General features: G+C 41.5%; 1 protein-coding gene and 2 long non-coding RNA genes across 3 annotated transcripts in view; all 3 read left to right on the top strand.

Annotated features, from left to right (window-relative positions):
• Nucleotides 1-24,617, top strand: part of TOP6BL (TOP6B like initiator of meiotic double strand breaks) — a 108,707-nt gene that overhangs the window by 45,964 nt on the left and 38,126 nt on the right. Inside the window, exons 5-8 of the mRNA XM_015113604.3 lie at nucleotides 8,130-8,213; nucleotides 10,278-10,333; nucleotides 10,666-10,737; nucleotides 13,638-13,833. Of these exons, the coding sequence (XP_014969090.3) occupies nucleotides 8,130-8,213; nucleotides 10,278-10,333; nucleotides 10,666-10,737; nucleotides 13,638-13,833 (408 nt within the window). The remainder of the gene's footprint in view (nucleotides 1-8,129; nucleotides 8,214-10,277; nucleotides 10,334-10,665; nucleotides 10,738-13,637; nucleotides 13,834-24,617) is intronic.
• Nucleotides 3,411-5,695, top strand: LOC144334107 (uncharacterized). The gene is made up of 2 exons (XR_013403537.1): nucleotides 3,411-5,264; nucleotides 5,380-5,695. It is a non-coding gene; the product is annotated as an uncharacterized LOC144334107 (long non-coding RNA).
• Nucleotides 18,515-19,964, top strand: LOC144334115 (uncharacterized). Its single transcript, XR_013403547.1, has 2 exons — nucleotides 18,515-19,472; nucleotides 19,602-19,964. It is a non-coding gene; the product is annotated as an uncharacterized LOC144334115 (long non-coding RNA).

The raw sequence follows: 24,617 nt of genomic DNA, 5'->3' as shown, positions 1-24,617 counted from the left end.
TGTGGTCTGTGTCCCACTCTGAGTGATTGTGATTTAATTGGTCTGGGTGTTGTACTTATTAGTCTTCTTGGGCTGCGATAACAAAATACCACAGAATAGATGGCTTAAGCAATAGAGATTTATTTTCTCACAGTTCTGGAGGCTAGACGTCCAAGATCAAGGTGCTGTCAGGGCTGGCTTCTGGTGAGGCCTCTTTTCCTGGCTTGTAGACTACTGCCTTGTTACTGTGTCCTTACATGGCTTTTTTTCTGCGTGTGCATGAAAAGAAAGAGATCTCTAATGTCTCTTATTTTTATTGAAATTTTTTTTGGTAGAGATGTGGTCTTGCTATGTTGCACAGGCTGGAGTGCAGTGGCTATTCACAGGTACAGTCATCGCACACTACAGACTTGAAGTCCTGAGCTTAAGTGATCTTCCTGCCTCAGCCTGCGAAGTAACTGGTAGCTGGGACTACAGGTGGGAACTACTGGCACCTGGCTCTGGTGTATCTTTTTATAAGGACACCAGTCCTATTAAGACCTGGGGTCAGGGCCCTACCCTTATGGCCTCATTTAATCTTAATAACCTCCTGAGGGCCCTACCTTCAAACACAGTCACTTTGAGGGTTAGGACTACAGCATACGGATTTTGAGGGACACAATTCCGTCCATAACAGGTATGGCCTAGGCTTTGGAACATTTTTTAGATCCCAGGTGATTCCTTTTTTTTTTTTTTTTTTTTTTTTTTTTTTTTTGAGACGGAGTCTCACTCTGTCGCCCAGGCTGGAGTGCAGTGGCCGGATCTCAGCTCACTGCAAGCTCCGCCTCCTGGGTTCACGCCATTCTCCTGCCTCAGCCTCCTGAGTAGCTGGGACTACAGGCGCCCGCCACCTCGCCCAGCTAGTTTTTTGTATTTTTTAGTAGAGATGGGGTTTCACCGTGTTAGCCAGGATGGTCTCGATCTCCTGACCTCGTGATCCACCCATCTCGGCCTCCCAAAGTGCTGGGATTACAGGCTAGAGCCACCGCGCCTGGCTGATCCCAGGTGATTCCTAACATGCAGATGAATTTGAGAACCACTGAAATAAGCCTTTATTTGAATTTGGATCTCCTGATAAAGAAAATAAAAAGTGACTCCCGGTGCAGATCCTACTTGGATACATTTTTATTAGTTTGGTTTAGAGATCTCTTTATTGACTTATTTGTAGTCCAGATTTATGAGGGTGATAATTCACTCTCCATTCCCTTTAACAGTTCTCTCATCTCCTATTTTCTTTCCTTGGAGTTGGTGGAGACATAACGAATTAGAGTGCTATAAACATTCTCCTAGAAGCCCTTGGGCAACCTTTCTCCATGTTTGAATAATGATATGCTCATTCTGAAAGGAATGGGTATGGTATCAGGACAACAGATATCCCTAGCTGTGCCTTATCTTCTTTAGGAGAATGGAGGGTAAACAATCTGGAGCAATTAATGATTAGTCAGCTCTGAAACTATTCATGTCAAGTAGCAATAAAATGGTGATTCCAGTGAACCAAAAAGGGCATTTCTAGGAAATGAGGTTCTGTGTTTCAGTCAGCCTGAACAAGCAGTAATTTGTATACATAACATTTAGATACATTGTTTAAGCATCCTGACAAGTCTATGAAGTGGGTTGGATGAGGATTATCACCCCATTTTACAGATCAGAAAGTTGAGATTCAAAGAACTTGACTGACTCTCCCAGTGTCATACAACAGTTAAGTGGCAGAATTAGAACTTGAACCAAAGTCTGACTCATATAGATCAGGGCTATTTCAATATTTACTTATTCATCCAGACAGGTGTGTTTGTTCAAGTCAGTATCAGTGAGCTAGATACTATCTGTAGGTACATTGTCTTAAGATATGTTACTTGATCCCAAGAAACTTGGAATATAAATAGAAAGATCAAGAAGTAAACACATAATTACAATACGGTGTGATTCCCAGGATGGATGATAGAAGTGAGCCCTGAATGCTATGTTAGCATGGAGGAAGGGCACCTAATCCGTGGGAAGAGGTTGAAGTCTGGAGGTCTTGACGAGACTGAAAAATGGATTTGCTGGCTGTAGGAGATTCTGACACTTGAAAGAATAGGAAGTTGTTATCAGAGTGATAAAATTTCTCTTATTTTTTTTTTCTTTATTGCAAAAGTAGTGTTTCCCTCAGAAAAATCAAAGCATGATCAAAACAGACATTTAGAATATGCATAATTTGGCCTTTCAAGGCAGCCGTTATTAATACCTTGGTATACATCTTTTCACAATAGAGTGGGGCATTTTAATTTAAGATTTTCAGAATGGAACAGTTCCAAGCCATGGCCATGGAAATAGGTGGCTGGGAATGAGTGGAGGTCAAGGTCATTATTGTTGAAGAGGTCAGGGAACTGCGAGACTAAGTTATTGCTTAGGCTGGTTATCTGCTTGGATATGGATGTCAGTCAAGATGATGACAGCATTTAGCGTACAGAGGAAAATTGTGAGCTTAGTGACCAGGAGTCAGCTGGTGATGGAGATGAAAAGTAAAAGAATAGTATAGTCAAATAGCATTAGCCTCAAGGGAACAAGGATTTCCTCACGGATTTCTTCCATTATATCTCATTGTTTTTGGTACTGTGCAGCTATGTAAACAATATTTGAATGAAGAGAATGGGAAGAGATAAATGGGAGATTGTAAAAGATTTCATCATGGACCCCTCAATTGAGGAGAAAGGTTAAGTAACAAGGTTCACAGCAAAGACTAACAGAGATATCCATGGAAAAGCTATAATAAATGATCCATTCATTTGGGCCTGCGAGGAAAGTTAATTGCAAGGAAGACTGAGGAAGAAATTTCTTCATTTAGGAGAAATATTGGGTTTTGTGTTTATGCCCACAGCTAGTCTTACATCTTGGGGTTCATTAGGCTGGGTAACATGTCCCTCCAAAAGCAATCTGATTTTATAAGATCTTCTCGACAGCTTTATCAAGTTTAATATTTATTTTTGTAATAATACTAAGTGATCAAGTGAATGGAGTATACATATATACATACAAACACATATATGCACAAACATATCTATATATTTATACATCTGTACTTCTGTGTGTATGTATCTAAGGTAAGATAGGAAGAGACAGACTTTCTTCTAGAAAGTAATATAAGGACTCATGACTGTGTAAGTTCATATTTAAAAGCACACTTCTATATTCTGTCATATAATTAGACATATTTAAAGGTGAAGGCTAAAACCATATGATTCAATAGTGGTTTCTGTTGTGCAGGGCTGGCAGCATCTATTTTTTTCATAACAGTAAATAAGTAAGTTCACTGCTTCTGTAGGTATGTCAGGCTGGGGTACTGGGTCTCTAACACCCAACACCCAACACCCAACTGTAAAAGACTTTGTCGTCTCTCTCTTCCTCTCTCTAATAATTCTTTTTTTTTTTCTTTTTTGAGACGGAGTCTTGCTCTGTCGCCCAGGCTGGAGTGCTGTGGCGTGATCTCAGCTCACTGCAAGCTCCACCTCCTGGGTTCACGCCATTCTCCTGCCTCAACCTCCCGAGTAGCTGGGACTACAGGTGCTTGCCACCATGCCCAGCTAATTTTTCATATTTTTAGTAGAGATGGGCTGTGTTAGCCAGGATGGTCTCGATCTCCTGACCTCGTGATCTGCCTGCCTCAGTTCCTAAAGTGTACATCTTTAGGATTACAGGCATGAGCCACCACGCCTGGCCTCCTCTCTCTAATAATTCTATAAGTGGATCTTAAAAGGGGCCTCTAACCCCTTTTAAGGGGTTAGTTGTGTTGTATTAACTATCCTCTCTGACCTGACATTAGTCACTTTATCCTAAGTCTGGGTTAGGTGTCAGTCCTTCTGCTGTATTCCTTTAGCACCTCATTTATCTAAATTTCAAATTGTCATCTAAATTAGTCTGTCACATCTACTGAACTGTGAACTCTTCTGATTCTGAGATTGTCTTATTTATTTTTATAAGCCCAGGTACATAATAAGACACATTAATATTTTATGAGAGAGTAAATGCATATATTGGATAGTCATACATAAGCATTGCTTGTCAGGCTCTATAAAAAATATTGATGGATTATATATTACCCTATTCAGATAGCTACCTGTATACACAGAAAATGAACATTTTTGGAGAGGCAGCACTGCGTTAGAATGTGGACTTTGGAGTTAGTCAGCTCTAGTTATGAATCCCAGTGCTGCCACTTAACTAGCTGTGTGTGACCTTGGACAAATTAATTAGCTTATTGAGTCTCATTATCCTCTTCTATAAAATGGAATTATTTCTTACTTACATAGAAACTGCTTGACATGTAGCAAGTATTCAGTAAATATCATCATTATTCATTGTAGCCTGTCTCCAGTAGTTGCTCAAGGAACTTTCACTTCGGTTGTCTTACTGTTAGATATAATTAGCCCTCTCTATGATACGCCCTATAATCACCAAGGTTACAAAGCTTTGAAACTGTTCCAAGAAGTTGTTTTGGAAGTGGTAAGTACAGAAAACGCTTTAAAGACTATTGCTTTTTGGTTTAAACATTTTATACTAAAATTTCAAAAATGAAGGATGTGACTATGATATGTATACAGACTGCAGTTATTATTTAATTACCACTGTTTACATGCCTGAATAATCCTAGATGTGTTTACAGAATTTTCTAATAATCCCCTATCGATTTTGGTAATAATTTTTTTTTTTTTGAGATGGAATCTCACTCTGTTACCCAGGCTGGAGTGCAGTGGCATGATCTCAGCTCACTGCAACCTCCATCCCAGGTTCAAGCGATTCTTGTGTCTTAGCCTCCCAAGGAGCTGGGATTACAGGCGCGTGCCATCATACTTGGCTAATTTTTTTGTATTTTTTTAGTAGAGATTGGGTTTTACCATGTTGGCCAGGCTGATCTTGAACTCCTGACCTCAAGTGATCTGCCCACTTCAGCATCCCAAAGTGCTGGGATTACAGGCATGAGCCACCGTACCCAGCCCATTTTTGTAATAATTTTTTCAAATACTTTTTCAATTTTTTTTTTTTTTTCAGACAGAGTCTTGCTGTCACCTAGCCTGGAGTGCAGTGGTGTGATCTCAGCTCACTGCAACCTCCACCTTCCAGGTTCAAGCAGTTCTTTGCCTCAGCCTCCCGAGTAGCTGGGATCACAGGCGCCTGCCACCACTCCAGCCTAATTTTTGTATTTTTAGTAGAGACGGAGTTTCACCATCTTGGCCAGCCCTGGCCTTGAACTCCTGACCTGAGGATTACAGGTGTGAGCCACTGCACCTGGCCCAATTTTTTCTATTTTTAAATCCCAACCTATTGCCACAGTTTTTTACTTCTTTTTCAGTGTACTTATAAAAAACATTAAAAAGCCAGGTGCAGTGGCTTATGTCTGTAATTCTAGAGCTTTGGGAGGCCAAGGTGGGAGGACTGCTTGAGGCCAAGAGTTTGAGACCAGCCTGGGCAACATAATGAGACCCTGTCTCTGCAGAAAATTAAAAAATAAAAATTAGCCAGGTGTGGTGGTACACACTTGTAGTCCTAGCTACTTGGGAGGCTGAGGTGGGAGGGTCGCTGGAGCCCAGGAGTTCGAGGTTACAGTGAGCTATGATCATGCCACTGCATTCCAGCCTGAGTGACAAAGCGAGACCTTATTTCTAAAAAAAAAAAAAAAAAAAGTAATAAATAAAATAAAAATATTATAATAGCTTATCCTTCTATATTTGTGTGTTTCTTCTTTTTGTGTTACCAAATTTTGACATCTGGAACCTTTTTTTTTTTTTTTAAATATATACCTAGTACATGGCTCTGTATTCTCTGAGCCAACAATAAAAGCCTACTGATTTCTGATTGTATTTCTTCTTTCACTTTTTTGGACTTCTACATTTTCTAGGAGACTGTTTCTAACTTTGGTTTTAGGAACACTACAATAGCGAGTCAGTATAGGTAAGTGGTTAATGCTAAAGATTTAGAGCCAAATTGACCTGGCTAATCTTGGACAAGCTGTTTAACCTTTTTGAGACTGTTTTGTAAAACGTTTATTTTTTTTCCTTCATTTTTAAAAATCCAGATCCTGCACAATCTTTTATTTATAAAATTTGGGTACCTAATAGAGTTTTTGTGAAGGTTAAATGAGATAATATAAATAAGATACCTTAGCACCATTCCTGCAGTAGAGTCTTCACCTAGTGGTAAATCTTATATTTGTAGGGAAGTGTTTGTAGTATATTGGCAAGAACATGGGCAATTGGTATTAGAAAGACTTAAGGTCACTCAAAAAACAAAAAAGAAAGACTTACAGTCAAGTTCTGGCTGTACCACTGAACAGCTAAGTGACCTTAGGCATGTTGCTTAACTTTACTGAGCCTCTTAAAAAAAATCTACAAAGAAGGGGCCGGGCATGGTGGCTCACGTCTGTAATCCCAGCACTTTGGGAGGCCAAGGTGGGCAGATCACCTGAGGTCAGGAGTTCGAGACCAGCTGGCCAACATGGTGAAACCCCATCTCTACTGAAAATACAAAAAATCAGCCAGGCATGGTGGTGCGCACCTGTAGTCCCACCTACTCAGGAGGCTGAGGCAGGAGAATCGCTTGAACCCGAGAGGCAGAGGTTGCAGTGAGCCGAGATCATGCCACTGTACTCCAGCCTGGGCAACAAGAGCAAAACTCCATCTCAAAAAAAAAAAAAAAATCTACGAAGAAGAGATTGTAATACCTACCTTTCAGGATTATTGTGAGGTAGTATATATATAACAACTGTATAATACTTGTCAGATAGTAGGTATTCAATGAGTGATATCTATTATTATTACCATGTATAATATACAGTTTCTTTTTTTTTTTTTTTTTTTTTTGGAAACGGAGTCTAGCTCTGTCACCCAGGCTGGAGTGCAGGGGCACCATTTTGGTTCACTGCAACCTCCACTTCCCAGGTTCAAGCAGTTCTCCTGCCTTAGCCTCCTGAGTAGCTGGAATTGCAGGTGCATGCCACCGTGCCTGGCTAATTTTTGTATTTTTAGTAGAGATGGGGTTTCACCATGTTGGCCAGGTTGGTCTCGAACTGACCTCAGGTGATTCGCCCACCTCAGCCTCCCAAAGTGCTGGGATTAAGGCATGAGCCAACATGCCCAGCCTATACTTTCAAATATATGGATCCTTAAAACAGTTCTGTGAGGTCAAAGGGGTAGGTTTTATCCCTGTTTTGCAGATCTACAATGAGGTCCAGAGCAGTGATTTTTTTTTTTCCATGAGCATTTAATTTTTTTTATTTTACAGAACCAGTACTAAAACACAGGTCTTCTGACTTTTGAGCTTTTTGCTCTACAACTTTTCCATATAAATAAATGTTTGGATTAATGGATTGATGTCAAAAATAGGTTCCTTTTAGTGTTTGCTCCTTTGACTCCACTCAGATTCTTTTTTAAAAATTTCTTTCTAAAAAAGCAAAACTCAGATTCTTTTTTTTTTTTTTTTTTTTTTTTGAGACGGAGTCTTGCTCTGTCACCCAGGCTGGAGTGCAGTGGCCGGATCTCAGCTCACTGCAAGCTCCGCCTCCCGGGTTTACGCCATTCTCCTGCCTCAGCCTCCCGAGTAGCTGGGACTACAGGCGCCCGCCACCTCGCCCGGCTAGTTTTTTGTATTTTTTAGTAGAGACGGGGTTTCACCGTGTTAGCCGGGATCGTCTCTCGATCTCCTGACCTCGTGATCCGCCCATCTCGGCCTCCCAAAGTGCTGGGATTACAGGCTTGAGCCACCGCGCCCGGCCAAAACTCAGATTCTTAATACAGATTGTTCCAAAGCACATTAGGATGGTGGAGTTATTCTTATCAACTTCAGTCTGAATTACTTTTAAATTTGTCCCCAAAGGTGGTTTTGACATTATGAATTTTACTCTGATCTTTGTTCTTGTGTCTCCTGAAGTTCCATGTAACAGATACTCTAACCCAAGAAGTGATAGCTATTTAGATTTTCTTTTGCATACAATTCTCATTCCCAAAGATGTCTCCCTTTGGTTGCCCAAAAAGCTTTCTGAGGTATAGTTACTTTTAGAAGAGAAAAAAAACCATAATTTAATTCATTTGTGCTCTTGAGATTGTGTATGTGTGGTAGGTGTTTTTGTTGTATTATTACAGGTTGATGAAAAGCCCAGAACCTTGATGACAGATTGTCTGGTTATAAAGCATTTTTTACGTAAAATCATCATGGTGCACCCTAAGGTAAGCTGTTGCTTTGTACAATAATGATTCTCTTGTTTAAGTCATTGTTTTCCAGAGACCTTTATTGTGTAGGACATGGACAGATATGATTGATTCTTTTTCTTTCAATGAAGATGATTAAAACACTTAAAATTTGAGGTCATGGTGGCTCATACCTGTAATACCAACACTTTGGGAGGCCAAGGCGGGAGGATTGCTTGAGTCCAGGAGTTTACGACCAGCCAAGGCAACATGGTGAGACTCTGTCTCTACAAAAAAAATTTTTTTAATTAGCCAACTGTGGTAGTGAGCTCCTGTAATTCCAGTTCCTCAGTAGAGTGAGGTGAGAGGATTGCTTGAGCCCAGGAGGTTGAGTCTGCAGTGAGCCATGATTGTGCCACTGCCCTCCGGCATAGGTGACAGAGTGAGACCCTGTCTTGGGGGAAAAAAAAAAAAGACAACTTTCAATATTGAATTGATTTGGTTTCTATGTCCTTAAGACAGTTTTATTTATTTATTTATTTTTATTTTTTATTTTTAGAGAGACAAGGTCTCACTATATGGCCCAGGCTAGTCTCTAACTCCCGGGCTTAAACAATCCTACTTTGGTCTCCCAATATGCTGGGATTACAGGTGTGAGGCACCACATCTGGCCCAAGGCAATCTTTTTTTTTTTTTTTTTGAGAGAATCTCACTCTTGCCTAGTGAGTGGCGTGATCTTGGCTCACTGCAACCTCTGCCTCTCAGATTCAAGCCATTCTCCTGCCTCCGCCTTCCTAGTAGCTGAGATTACAGGTGTGCACCACCATGCCTGGCTAATTTTTGTATTTTTAGTAGAGATGGGGTTTCATTTTGTTGGCCAGGCTGGTCTCAAACTCCTGACCTCAGGTGATCTACCCACCTCGGCCTCCCAAAGTGCTGGAATTACAGGTGTGAGCCACACCACACCCGGCCAAGGCAATCTTAATGATGGTTATGTGTTATAGCTGAGAAACCTCTGGATAGAGAGAGCTTTGTTTTGGGTTATTTTCAGTTTTTGGTTTTTTTTTTAATTGCCTTATTGTATCACTTTAGATACCTCTTCCCTCCTCTGTGCTTTGTTTTTTGTTAAACCTAGATAATAAACCTTGCTGTTTATCTCCTTTTCTAAAATGACTATAAGAACAAATAAGGATTTTTTTTTTCCCCCCTGAGACAGGGTTCTGCTCTGTCACCCATGCTGGAGTGCAGTGGCTTGATCTTGGCTCACTGCAGCCTCCACCTCCCAGGTTCAAGTGATTCTCCTGCCTCAGCTCCCTGAGTGGCTGGGATTACAGGTGTGCACCACCACACCTAGCTAATTTTTGTATTTTTAGTAGAGATGGGGTTTCGCCATGCTGGCCAAGCTGATCTTGAACTCCTAGCCTCAAGTGATCCACCTGTCTCAGACTCCCAAAATGCTGGGATTATAGGTGTAAGCCATCATGCCTGGCCAAGAAATTTTGATAGAATATCAAAAGTAAGACCCTGTCTCAAAAAATTTAAAAAAAAAAAGCTAACTGTATTCCATCGTGTATATACCACATTTTCTTTATCAACAGAAACACAAATACTTTATGATTTCACTTATATGTGGAATCTGAAAAAATCAAATTCATAGTAGAGAATAGAATGGTGGTTACCAGAGACTGGGAGTGGGTCAAGGAAGGAAACAGGGAGTTGTTAGTTAAAGGGTACAAAGTCTCAGTTAGACAGGAGGAATAAGTTTTTAGAATCTTACTTCACAGGGGGGTGACTATAGTCAATAATAATATATTATGTATTTCAAAATAGCTGAGAGTAAATTTCAAATGTCTCACCACAAAAAATGCTAGTAAGTTATGTGATAGATGTTAATCTACTTGATTTAATCATTCCACATTGTATACATATATCAAAACACCACACTGTACCCTATGAATGTATACAGTTATAGTTTATCAATTAAAAGTAATACTAATTTAAAAATTTTTAAACTTATCCTTTTTCTTTAGGGATTAGATATGGAAGTTTTTAATCTGTATCTTAGCTCATGTTAAATCTCACACTTAATTTATTGTTTTGCAGATCAGATTTAATTTCAGTATAAAGGTAAATGGAATCCTCTCCACAGAGATCTTTGGGTAAGTTCTTAGGTCTATGGCTTAAGATGATGCTGTGGCTCTGCAGTTTTTCTCAGCTATTATTGTCCTATTTCCAAAAGATTCACAGTTTGATATCTTGACCCAAAGTCACCTTGAAACTAATTTTCTGACACCCCCACATTTTATTATTTTAGTAGATTCATCCCTGTCTCTAGAGGGGGTAAACTTAAATATTACCATTTTCCCCTTGGTTAATTAGTTACTGAATTCTAGTAATCACTGGGGTGGTAGTAGTCATGGGCCAAAATTTGTGTCAAACAGATTGATTTTAGAATATTTGAGAGATGGCTTAGCTTTGCTTTGCTTTGCAGGGTAGAGAATGAACCCACTTTGAACCTTGGGAATGGAATTGCTCTTGTGGTCGACTCTCAGCATTATGTGAGGTGAAGGCATAAAGCCTTGTTGTCCCTCTGCATATTTTACTCTCCTCTCTTGAGTATGAATGTGGGTAGAAATTGGAAATTATCTCACTTGTCATTTATAAGTGCCAGGTGTCAGCTTCTCTATAAGAAAAGCAGAAGTAAAACTTTTTTTTAATGTTGAAAACTGCTGTTTTAAGTTATTTATGTACTTGAATCTATTCTAAATGACCTGAAGACATGTGCCTTCTTCTCTCCAGGCCTTATTTTCTTCTGTAAATGAAACGAAACAGACCCTGCTAGTTCCAGTCCCATTTGGGCATGAGAAGAGAAGACTGAATTTAAAACTTTACTTGAATTCTTGGCTAGAGAGATAGTATGAATACAAAGGAATTCATTGTACATTATTTTTTGTGCATCAGCATTTTGCATAGGTTTGGAAATCATCTCTCTGTCCATCTCCATCTTCTTCAGACTCCAAGAAAGTAAATCTGGTCAGGCACAGGCTCATGCCTGTAATCCCAGCACTTTGGGAGGCTGAAGTGGATGGATCACTTGAGGTCAAGAGTTTGAGACCAGCCTGGCCAAAATGGCAAAACCCCGTCTCTGCTAAAATTACAAAAATTAGCTGGGCGTGGTAGCACATGCCTGTAATCCCAGCTACTTGGGAGGCCAAAGCATGAGAATCGCTTGAACTCGGGAGGCGGAGGTTGCAGTGAGCCGAGATCACGCCACTGCACTCCAGTGACAGAGCAAGACTCCATCTCAAAAAATAGTAATAATAAAAAATGTAAAAAATCCATGGAGGAGGTGGTAAACAATATGGAACACACAGAGCCCTTCTGTCTTGCCTTCCTGTGCCATTTAACTACCACAGAATCCAAAGCGAAAATGAATTATATCAAGAAAAGACCTAACATATGCTTAAGTCCAATTAATTTATTCTTTCTTTTTTTGAGACAGGGTCTCACTCTGTTCAACCCAGATGCCATCATAGCTCACTGCAGCCTCGAATTCCTGGGCTCATTTTCCCACCTCAGCCTCCCGAGTAGCTAGTAGCTAGGACCACAGAAATATGCTACCATATGCTGCTAATTTTTTTTTTTTTTTTGGAACGGAGTCTCACTCTGTCACCCAGGCTGGAGTGCAGATCTCGGCTCACTGCAACCTCCACCTCCTGGGTTCAAGTGATTCTCCTGCCTCAGCCTCCTGAGTAGCTGGAACTACAGGCGCACGTGACCATGCCCGGCTAATTTTTTTGTACTTTTAGTAGAGATGGGGTTTCACCATGTTGGCCAAGATGGTCTCGATCTCCTGACCTCGTGATCCACCCACCTCGGCCTCCCAAAGTGCTGAGATTACAGGCGTGAGCCACTGCGCCCAGCCCATATGCTGCTAATAAAAAAATTTTTTTTTGTAGAGATGAGGGTGTTGCCTAGGCTGGTCTCAAACTCCTGGACTCAAGCAATCATCCTGCCTTGGCCTTTCAAAGAGCTGGGATTACAGATGTGAGCCACTGTGTCCAGCCCTAATTTAGTCTTTATTCATTAGTTTCTGCCTCTTATGTGCCCAGAGGCAACACTAGTAGTCAGAGTCTCTTAAGGCTTAAAGAGACTGCCCTTGGTTTTTAGTCTGTTTTCTTATTCTCACCCAAAATTACACCTCAGATGAGAACATTTTTGTCATTTAATATACAGGTTATAATTTTCCCACCCCATATCTTTCTTTAGTGATCCTCTAATACTAAACAATCCTTACAGGTAGCAGCTTATCATCATAGTTGTACTGACAGAAGTTTAAGCCTCTGAGCCAATTTTTGTAGATGTGTTTCCTTGGATGACCTGATTAGAGATAAAGGAAAAGGGTCATTAATATTTCCTCTCTTTTAATTAATTAATTCATTCTTAATCAGCTCTCTCAGGTTGACTATTTTCTCTCTGTTTAGAAAAGAGCTATTGGAAAGTAACAAAATTTTACTAGATTCTTTCTAGGAGAGAAAGATGGCCTGATTTTTTTCTCATTGTTACTATCAAACAGCAACCTTAGACCTCTTCAGCGGAAGGTGTAGCATGTATGAGAGCAGACTTCTAAGTATCATGGGGCCAGTTTTAGGCCATTTGTGATTCATGGACCCCCTCACACAATGCTGACCTTTGAATGAATTTAAAAATTTGCCCAGAACCAAAGATTAATTTTAGTGGAGGAAATATACTTGAGAATAAGTAACAGGCTGGTCATGATGTCTCACACCTGTAGTCCCAGCACTATGGGAGGCCAAGGCAGAAAGATTGCTTGAGGCCAGGAGTTTGAGACCAGCCTAGTAAACATAGTAAGACCCCATCTCTAATAAAATAAAATAATAATATTTATTTTTCGAGACAAAGTCTTACTGTGTCGCTCAGGCTGGAGTACAGTGGCGCATTATCAGCTCACTGCGACCTCTGCTTCCCAGGTTCAAATGATTCTCTTGCCTCAGCCTCCTGAGTACCTGGGATTACAGGCATGCACCATCACGCCCAGCTATTGTATCTTTAGTAGAGAGGGAGTTTCACCATGTTGGCCAGGTTGGACTTGAACTCTTGACCTCAAGTGATCCATCCGCCTCAGCTTCCCAAAGTGCTAGGATTACAGGCGTAAGCCACCATACCGGGTCTAAAATGCTTTTTAAAAGAGAAACTAAGAAGCATCCATTAGTGGCAGCAAAAGCAGGAGCCATGATACCATCTCTGAAATGCCAATTTTTGTATTATTTCCATTGCTGTGATTCCCTGAGTGAGACATGAGTTATTTATTCCAACAAAACTGATATGGCACGTTATATGGTTATACATATGCTAGAGGTTATAAAAATAATTTTGAACGTTCTTTTAAATAATTTCTTAAGAGGAAAAAACGTTAAATTTGACTTGTCTGTTTTCTGACAGTAGACCAAATTTTGGTACAATTGAATCACACTGCAGCAGAATTCACCCTGTGCTAGGACATCCAGTAATACTTTTCATCCCTGAAGACGTGGCTGGCATGGACTTGTTGGGAGAACTGATACTGACTCCAGCAGCTGCACTGTGCCCCAGCCCAAAGGTTTCTTCCAACCAGCTTAACAGGATTTATTCAGTTTCCATATCCTTTTGATGAAAAGTTCCATCCAATTATCTTTAGAATGGGTTTTTATATCCCAGTTTAGGAAAGCCTTTAGTATGTGAATTCTGCATCTACAAATATGTATGATTTGTGTAAAAACATATAATCTAATGTGAAAGCCAAGCTTGAAAATTTTGCCAGGGAACTGAAAACTGTAAAATGTGACACATGCCATGCATTTTTCATACAATCCAATATGACTGAAGCCTGAAATGAATGGTGCACGAGGAAGAGATGGGGCTAGAAAAGTAGTCTGGAGTTGAATATGGTTGATCTTGAGTGCCATACTAAGGATTGTGAACTTTATTCTCTGTACAGTAAGAAACCATTGAATGTGGCCGGGTGCAGTGGCTCACGCCTGTAATCCCAGCACTTTGGGAGGCCAAGGCGGGTGGATCATGAGGTCAGGAGATCAAGACCATCCTGACTAACGCAGTGAAACCCCGTCTCTACTAAAAATACAAAAAATTAGCCGGGCGTAGTGGCAGGTGCCTGTAGTCCCAGCTACTCAGGAGGCTGAGGCAGGAGAATGGTGTGAATCAGGGAGGCGGAGCCGAGATTGCGCCACTGCATTCCAGCCTGGGTGACAGAGCGAGACTCCATCTCAAAACAAAAAAAAACAAAACAAAAACAAAAACCATCGAATGTTTTCGGAGAAGTCTTTAGCAGCATTATAGAGTATGGATAAGAGGCAGAAGTTAGTAATACTAAGTAAATAAGTAAGTGAACTCGATTAAAAATCATGAGTGCTTGACGACTGGGTGCAGTGGCTTACACCTGTAATCCCAGCACTTTGGCAGGCTGAGGTGGGCGGGTCACTTGAGGTCAGGGGTTTGAGACCAGCCTGGCCAATATGGTGAAATCCTGTTTCTACTAAATATACAAAAATTAGGCCGGGTGTGGTGGCTCACGCCTGTAATCCAAGCACTTTGGGAAGCTGAGGCGGATGGATCACAAGGGCAGGAGTTCGAGACCAGCCTGGCCAACATGGTGAAACCCCATCTCAGTAAATAAAAAAATTACCTGGGCATGGTGGCAGGCACCTGCAATCCCAGCTACTCGGGAGGCTGAGGCAGGATAATCACTTGAACCCAGGAGGCAAAGGTTGCAGTGAGCCGAGATTGCGGCCACTGCATTCCAGCATGGGCAACAGAGTGAGATTCCATCTCAAAAAAAAAAAAAAAAGTAGCCAGGCATGGTGGTGCATGCCTGTAGTCCCATCTACTTGGGAGGCTGAGGCAGGAGAATCACTTGAACCTGGGAGGTGGAGGCTGCAGCGAGCCAAGAACACGACACTGCACTCCAGCCTGGGTGACAGAGCAAGACTGCCTCAGAAAGAAAAAAAAAGAAAGAAAGGAAAAGATAATAATAATAATGAGTGCTTGAATCTAAAGTGTGGTAGGCTTGGAAAGGCCAGACTTATTACCTGAATTAATCAACAAAATGTGGTAACCAGTTCATTATTAAGGTAGGGAGAGATTGGGGGCAGGGAACATCTAAGGTTGATATCAGATTTCTATGTCTAGAATAGGCAAATACAGAGAGACAGAAAGTTGATGGAGGGGCTTTTTTTTTTTTTTTTTTTTTTTGGTCTGCAGACAAGGTCTGGCTCTGTTGCCCAGGCTGGAGTGCAGTGACACAATCTCGGCTCACTGCAACCTCTGCTTCCCGAACTCAAACCATCCTCCCACCTCAGCCTCCTAGAGATCACAGGCATGTGCTACCATGCCCAGCTAATTTTTGCATTTTTGGTAGAGACAGCTAATTTTTTCACCATGTTGCCCAGGCTGGTCTCAAACTCCTGGACTCAAGCAATCCACCAGCCTCGGCCTCCCAAAGTGGTGGGATTACAGGCATGAGCCACTGTGCTCGGCCTGGAGGGGCTTCTTTTCAGAGTAATGAAAATGTTCTAAAATTGATGGTGGTGGTGATTGCACAACTCTTTGAATATTCTAAAATCCATTTTATTACACATCTAAAATGAGTGAATTGTATGGTATGTGAATTATATCTCAATAAAGCTATTAAAAATATTTCCACAGATGGCTGGGCGCGGTGGCTCACGCCTGTAATCCCAGCACTTTGGGAGGCCGACATGGGCGGATCACGAGGTCAGGAGATCGAGACCATCCTGGCTAACATGGTGAAACCCCATCTCTACTAAAAAATACAAAAAACTAGCCGGGCGAGGTGGCGGGCGCCTGTACTCCCAGCTACTTGGGAGGCTGAGGCCGGAGAATGGCGTGAACCCGGGAGCTGCAACTTGCAGTGAGCTGAGATCCGGCCACTGCACTCCAGCCTGGGCGACAGAGTGAGACTCCGTCTCAAAAAAACAAAAAACAAAACAAAACAAAACAAAATTTCCACAGATAACTGACAGAGTAATGATACTTTCAGCAAGATAAAAAAAATTAATAGCAGATTTGGGGGATAAAGATGAGTTTGACATTAAACATGTTGAGTTTATGGTGCCTCAAGATATCCTTTGAACATAGTAAGGAGCTATATAGGAATTTGGTCTGGATCTTGGAAATGGTCAGATTTAGAGATACAGAATTTTAGAGTCTCAGTTTCCTCCATAGGTAAGAGTCGTGTAGTCCTGTGTTTAGAGCATGGCACAGTAGGGTAAATGTTGGATTCACTACCTTTTTTTTTTTTTTTTTGAGACGGAGTTTCGCTCAGTTGCCCAGGCTGGAGTGTGGTGGTGCCATCTCAGCTCACTGCAAACTCCGCCTCCCAGGTTCACACCATTCTTCTGCCTCAGCCTCCCTAGTAGCTGGGACTACAGGCGCCTGCTGCCACGCCTGGCTAATTTTTTGTATTTTTAGTAGAGACGGGGTTTCACTGTGTTAGCCAGGAAGGTCTCGATCTCCTGACCTCGTGATCCGCCCTTCTCGGCCTCCCAAAGTGCTGGGATTACAGGCGTGAGCCACCGCGCCCGGCCTGGATTCACTACTAATTAGCTGTGTGACTGTAGGTAACTTACTTAACCAGCCTAAGCCTTTTCTTCCTCTGCTTTAAAATGAGGATGATACTTATAAGTTTAGTTTCCCTTGCAAAAATTGGTTTTCTGTTCTTTTGGGGTTTGTTTGCTTGTTAGAATTAAGTATAATAATCCATGTGAATGAAGCTCCTAGCATATAACAAGTACTCAATAATATTAATAATTGTTATTGTCATATGACTGAAGCTGTAGGAGTAAATGAAGTTATAGAAAAGTATAAACAGTGAGAGACCGGGCGCGGTGGCTCACGCCTGTAATCCCAGCACTTTGGGAGGCCGAGGCGGGCGGATCACAAGGTCAGGAGATCGAGACCACGGTGAAACCCCGTCTCTACTAAAAATACAAAAAATTAGCCGGGCGCGGTTGTGGGCGCCTGTAGTCCCAGCTACTCGGGAGGCTGAGGCAGGAGAATGGCGTGAACCCGGGAGGCGGAGCTTGCAGTGAGCCGAGATCGCGCCACTGCACTCCAGCCTGGGCAACAGAGCCAGACTCCGTCTCAAAAAAAAAAAAAAAACAGAACAGACTGGACGCGGTGGCTCACGCCTGTAATCCCAGCACTTTGGGAGGCTGAAGATGGCAGAGCACTTGAGGTCAGGAGTTTGAGACCAGCATGGCCAGCATGGCAAAACCCTGTCTGTATTAAAAATACAAAAATTAGCCAGGCGTGGTGCTGCATGACTGTAGTCCCAGCTACTTGGGAGACTGAGACAGGAGAATTACTTGAACCTGGGAGGCACAGGTTGCAGTGAGCTAATATCACGCCACTGCACTCCAGCCTGGGCGGCAGGGTAAGACTCTGTTTCAAAAAAAAAAAAAAAAAAGAAGAGGCGTGGTATGATAGATGTCAGCTATCTGATGTTGCATGTCAGATATCAAAAGATACCATAGTATCTTTTAGGGAGGAGGAGGGAGCAGGATGGTGATGAAGACTATGCTTGGACATTTTCTATTTTAAAACATGCTTTTTCTTTATATCTAGATAGTACAGAAGAGTATAAAATAAATAAGTTTCTTTTTCCTCCTCATTCCATTGTCTAGAAGGAATAAGACAGACAAATTTTTTTGTCCTCTTGGGGAAAATTTAACAGATAGATATTAGGTAGTGATAAGTGCAGTGGAGATAAATAGAACAAAGTAATAGAGAGTGATGGAGATGTTATGTTAAATATGGTCAGTGAAGCCTCTAAGGAGAGTGTTTTAAAAAAGAGAGAGAGCTGGCCGGGCGCGGTGGCTCAAGCCTGTAATCCCAGCACTTTGGGAGGCCGAGACGGGCGGATCACGAGGTCAGGAGATCGAGACCATCCTGGCTAACACGGTGAAACCCCGTCTCTATTAAGAAATACAAAAAACTAGCCGGGCGAGGTGGCGGGCGCCTGTAGTCCCAGCTACTCGGGAGGCTGAGGCCGGAGAATGGCGTGAACCCGGGAGGCGGAGCTTGCAGTGAGCTGAGATCCGGCCACTGCACTCCAGCCTGGGCGACAGAGCGAGACTCCGTCTCAAAAAAAAAAAAAAAAAAAAAGAGAGGGAGCTAGCTATGAAAATTCTGGTGAGATTTTACTTTCTGAAAGTGGCAAACTTGGTAATTTAGACCAACCTTCTCACTGAAGGCAAAGGCTGGATGAAATATTAAAACATCATAAAAGCAGGCCGGGTATGGTGGCTCACGCCTGTAATCCCAGCACTTTGGGAGGCCAAGGTGGGTGGATCACCTGAGGTCAGGAGTTCGAGACCAGCCTGACCAACGTGGAGAAACCCTGTCTCTCCTAAAAATACAAAATTAACCAGGCATGGTGGTGCATGCCTGTAATCCCAGCTACTCAGGAGACTTGAGGCAGGAGAATCTCTTGAACCTGGGAGGTGGTGGTTGCGGTGAGCCGGGATTGCGCCATTGCACCGCAGCCTGGGCAACAAAAGCGAAACTCCATCTCAAAAAACAAACAAAAAAAATCATAAAAGCATCAAAGAGCTAGTGAAGAGGAGTTTCTATGCCATGATTTAGGAGAGGTTTGAATTACAGAGAGCTGAGCCTAGCATTGGGGGATGCTTTTGCCCTGGAGTAGTTTGCCAATTCAAGCAAGCAGTTGAGAGGCTAAGATGTATTAATACTTCCAAATCAATGCAGGACAAGAAGGCCAAAGAATCCAGGACCTGCTGAGCTTGGGAGTGCTGCTAAAAACACCTCTTGCCTTGGGCAAGGGATAACTAGAAGGCTATATTTTAAGGAGTAAGGTCAACCTGAAATAAATCACTCTTCACATGGACTGTATATACTTTTTGGTCATCTAGGCAGGCCAGAAAATCTTAAACTTTTAAATTGGATTAGGATGATTTTAGATTTGTTAGTTCTAGATGTCTTATGGAAGCAAACAAAAATTTCTAGAGGAAAATAACTGCATCCTGTGCTCCCAATTATTTAACACTTTTTCAAATAGTGTCTCATGGTGCATATGCACACACACATGCACAGTCACAAATAATCAGGTGTAAGAAAGGACAAGATAGCAAAAACAAAGTCACAGAAACACCCACTGGGACTCCAGATACTGGTGATATCAGACATTGACTTTAAAAAGTTATGCTTAGCTGGGTGTAGTGGTTCACACCTGTAATCTCAGCACTTTGGGAGGCTAAGGCAGGAGGATTGCTTGAGCCTGCAAGTTCGATATCAGCCTGGGAAACACAGTGAGACCCCCATCTCTAGACAAGTTAGCTGGGCATGGATGGTGCATGCCTGTGGTCCCAGCTACTCAGGAGGCTGAAGTGGGAAGATTGCTTGAGCACAGGAGGTCAAGACTGCAGTGAGCCATGATCGCACCACTGCCCTTCAGCCTGGGTGACGTGAGACCTGTTTCAAAAAAAATAAAATGAAAAATTATGCTTACTATGTTTGTGAAAATGAAAGCAAGTTTGAAAAATTTTACTAGGAAACAAACTGTAAAATATGAAATAACTTTTAACAAGAACAAAACAGAAATTGTGGAATCAAGAAATATAATAACCAATGTTGAATAAAATTCGGTACACAGGTTTAACAGCAGATTAAGTACAACTTAAGTGAATTTGTAAACTAAAAGCTAAAGATTAGCAATAACTTAGCAAAAATAAAGCAAAGAGACAAGTCATGGAAAATACAGAAGAAAGGGGTTAACAGAGTAAAGAGTAAAACTGTCTAATGGGTATTTAATTGATGTCCAAAAAGAGAAGAGAGAAGAGAAAATGGGGCAGAAACAATATTTAAAGAGTTAATGACTGAAACAACTGAGACAGATTTAACAACAGAATAATCAAGCAGTATAAATAAAAAAGATTTATACACCTAAAGAGATGAAAAACAGAGAAAATCTTAAAATCAGTCAGGAGGACAAATCATCTTTAAAAGATGAACAAATTAGCAGTTGACTTCCCCATTCCAACAGAAGGTGTTAGACTAATAGTGTTAATGTCCTGAAATAAAACCATTACCAACCTAGAATTTCATATCCAATCCAAATATTCCTCAACATAAAAGGTAATAAACTTACCTGTATATTATGTTAAAATTATAATCCATGTAACAAGAAGAATTAATTCAACAGACTTTAGAACATGGTGTTTTGACTATACATTCTTAGCAGGATATACTCTAAGGATGAAATGGAAGTCCAAAGACCTCTTAAAATTTATTCAGTGGCATGATTGTTAGGAATAATATTGGTATTTTATATTGGAATTATTGTATACATACTTATGATAAAAAATTATGTTAACAATGTTAGGAACCAAAATTTTTAGCATCATATGGAAGAATGTGAGTGTAAATTCAGAGAAATAGCAATTTTTTTTTAAAGGCGTCTTGCTCTGTTGCCCAGGCTAAAGTGCAGTGGTGCGATCATAGCTCACTGCAACTTCGAACTTCTGGGGTTAAGCAGTCCTCCTACCTCAGCCTCTCCTGAGTAGCTGGGACTACAGGCATGCACCATCATGCCTGGCTAATTTATTTTTATTTTAATTTTTTTGTAGAGACAGGGTCTCACCCCCGAGTTTCCAAATTTAATGAAAACTATAAACCTTCAGATTCATGATCAATGAAGCCTAAGTGTAAGAAATATGAAGAAAATTATACTGAGTCACATCACAATCAAAGTATTTGAGGCCAGTAATAAAATATTTTAAAAGCAGCTGGAGATAAAAAAGACACATTATGTGTACAGCAACAAAATAATTATGGCAGATTTCTCACTGGACACAATGTTAACTGGAAGAAAGTGGGGTAACATCTTTAGAAAGTACTGAGAGAAAAAAGGCAAAATGAAGAATTTTTCAGACATAGAAAAGGTGAAAGAATGTATCACGAGAAGACCTGTATTATAAGAAATGTTAACAGAAATCTTTTAGGTAGAAGAAAAGTGATGCCAAATGGAATTCTGGATCTACCCAAAAAAGGAAGAGCACTGGAAGTGGTGGCTATGCGGGTAGATACAAAATACTTTTGTCCTTTTAAAAACACAAAATATCCTTCTTGAGTATATAAACCAAAAAGTATCTAAGACAGGTCTCAATTAGTTTAGAAGTTTATTTTGCCAAGGTTAAGGATGTGCCTGTGCCTTTCTCTAAAGATAGTTTTGAGGTCTTCGGTATTTAAAGGAGGGAAATGCAGGCTGGAGGGGAAAGAGGGAGGGGATGGTCACATTATTGAATCCATATGTTACAAGAGAAAAGGAGCAAGTAGGGGAATAGTCAATTATGTATTTGTCTTGTGCTCAGTAAATTGACCCTTTATATAATAGAAGGAGAACATAAGAGTAGCTACCTGTAGAGGTATTTAACCCTTTATCTGTAGCTATCTGCTTAGGAACAAAAGGAGAGGCAACTTCTTGCATGACTCAGCTTTCAGCTAAATTATTTCCTTTTGGCATAGTGGTTTGGGGTCTTGAGTTTGAATTTTCCTTTCATAAGTACCTCACCAGAAAAAAAAAAAAAATCTTCAAGAAACAAGTCTTGAAGTCCCTCCCTTCAGGACTCCAATTACACATTCTTGAATTAGGCCACCTAAAGTTATCCCACAGTTCACTGAGGCTTTCTTCATTTATGTAGAGAACAGGGTCTTGCTGTTTCCCAGGCTGGAGTGCAGTGGCTTGATCTTAGCTCACTACAGCCTTGAGCTCCTAAGCTCATGTGACCTTCCCACTTCAGCCTCCTGAGTGGCTAGGAGTACAGGTGCGCACCACCACATCTGGCTAATTTTGCATGTGTGTGTGTGACATGTTTTGCTATCATTTTCTATTTTTTTCATATTTTTTTTGAGACGGAGTCTCACTTCTGTCGCCCAGGCTGAAGTGCAGTGGTGTGATCTCAGCTTACTGCAACCTCCGCCTCCTGGGTTCAATCAGTCAGGCCCCTGAAATGATTTCTTTCTCTGCCATTTCAGCCTCCTGAGCACCTGGACCATGGCCAGCGAATTTTTTTTTTTTTTTTTTTTTTTGAGACGGAGTCTCGCTCTGTCACCCAGGCTGGAGTGCAGTGGCCGGATCTCAGCTCACTGCAAGCTCCGCCTCCCAGGTTCACGCCATTCTCCTGCCTCAGCCTCCCGAGTAGCTGGGACTACAGGCACCCGCCACCTCGCCCGGCTAGTTTTTTGTATTTCTTAATAGAGACGAGGTTTCACCGTGTTAGCCAGGATGGTCTCGATCTCCTGACCTCGTGATCCGCCCGTCTCGGCCTCCCAAAGTGCTGGGATTACAGGCTTGAGCCACCGCGCCCAGCCGAATTTTTGTATTTTTAATAGAGACAGGGTTTTGTCATGTTGGCCAGGCTGGTCTCGAACTCCTGACCTCAAGTCATCTGCTCGCCTTGGCCTCCCAAAGTGCTGGGATTACAGGCATGACCTACTGCACCTGGCCTATATTTTTCGTATTTCTTTTTTTTTTGAGACAGAGTCTCGCTCTGTTGCCCAGGCTGGAGTGCAGTGGCCGCATCTCAGCTCACTGCAAGCTCCGCCTCCCTGGTCTACGCCATTCTCCTGCCTCAGCCTCCCGAGTAGCTGGGACTACAGGCGCCCGCCACCTCACCCGGCTAGTTTTTTGTATTTTTTTAGTAGAGACGGGGTTTCACCGTATTAGCCAGGCTGGTCTCGATCTCCTGACCTTGTGATCCGCCCGTCTCGGCCTCCCAAAGTGCTGGGATTACAGGCTTGAGCCACCGCGCCCGGCCTATTTTTCGTATTTCTTATGCTTAGGGTTCATTGATCATGGATCTGCAAAAATATAACATATAAAGTTTATAACGTCTGTGGAAGTAAAACATGTGACAATAGCACAAAGGCCAAGAGGAGAGAAGTAGAAGTATATCACTGGATTTTTAGACTATATATGAATTGTTATAATATCATTTGAAGGTAGACTGTGATAAGTTAAAGTTGTATACTAATAAAGCCTGGCAATCCCTAGGTTAATGCAACAGTTATAACGAATAACTTTAAAAGGAGATAAAATGGAATTATAAAAAATTCCTGGCAGCATGGTGGCTCTTACCTGTAGTCCCAGCTACCTTGGAGGCTGATGCAGAGAGAGGATTGCTTAAGCCTAGGAATTTGAGGCTGCAGTGAGCTATGATCACATCATTGCACTCTAGTCTGAGCAACAGAATGAGACCCTGTCTCTTAAAAAAGGGAGGTGGGGAGAGAGAGAAAACACTTTTTAAAACTTAAAAAGCAATTTCTAATCCAAAAATAGAAAAGAGGAAAAAGGAAACAAAGAATACAAGCAACAAATGGAAAAGAGATGATGGATTTAAACCCAACTGTAGCTATATTCATATTACATGTAAATGATTTAAACAACCCAATTATAAGACAACTGCACTTCTTGGCTCTTCAGACACTCCCCTCTTATTCTGAGTTTGCATCTTAAAATTCCTCTTGCCCTAAACAGTGAGTCAGCCTTAGTTCATGTGTTAATGCCTTCTGAGATTTGTGAGGGAGACTTCATTTACGGGTATAAAGCCTTTCCATAATGCCCCAGTGCCCACTGGGTAGGAATTTTAATCTTCACAATACCTTGTGTTTACCCCATAAGAAAGAGGATGAAAACGAAGAAAGATAAAGGAAAGTACACATTCTGGTCTCTGGCCTTGGTTCAGGGGACAAGAAAGGTTAAGCAGTGGTTCTTAATGGGGTAATCTTGTCCTCAAAGGACATTTGGCAATGTCTGGAGACATTTTTGATTGTCATGGAGGGGGTAATGTGAGGAAGGGTGCTACTGGCATTTGGTGGCTAGAGGCCAGGGATGCTACTAAACATCCTGTAGTGCACAGGACTGCCCACCACAGTGAAGAATTATCTGGCCCAAAGTGTCACTAGTGCAGAGGTTAAGAAACCCTGGGTTACAGATAGGATAAGAGTGGGAATGGGAAGTTCAGAAACCATTTCAGGGGCATGCCTTCTTTTGTTTTAGATAATAGGTTTGGAGACGATCAGAGGAAGTTTCCTTCTCAATCTGAGTATACTCAAATACTTCCCAGAAAATATTGCATTGTATATACTTCTAGCGTGTATCACATTGTATTATAGCTTACCAGCTTTTATGTATCTCTCATACTGTAAATATGATAAACTTGAGGACAGATATTATCTGGATATTCATCTTTGTACCCCAAGATCTTAGAACTTAAAACAATGTTAACCTGTGGTGCCTTTCAAATCTATGATCATGTGAACCGGATGAATAAATAAACTGTCTTAATACTGTATCTGTAACTCACACTTATTAAACCCAGAATAAAT

This window comes from Macaca mulatta, chromosome 14 (genome assembly GCF_049350105.2).
Source record: "Macaca mulatta isolate MMU2019108-1 chromosome 14, T2T-MMU8v2.0, whole genome shotgun sequence".
Classification (NCBI taxonomy): domain Eukaryota; kingdom Metazoa; phylum Chordata; class Mammalia; order Primates; family Cercopithecidae; genus Macaca; species Macaca mulatta.
This window is presented reverse-complemented; position numbering and strand designations above follow the sequence as displayed.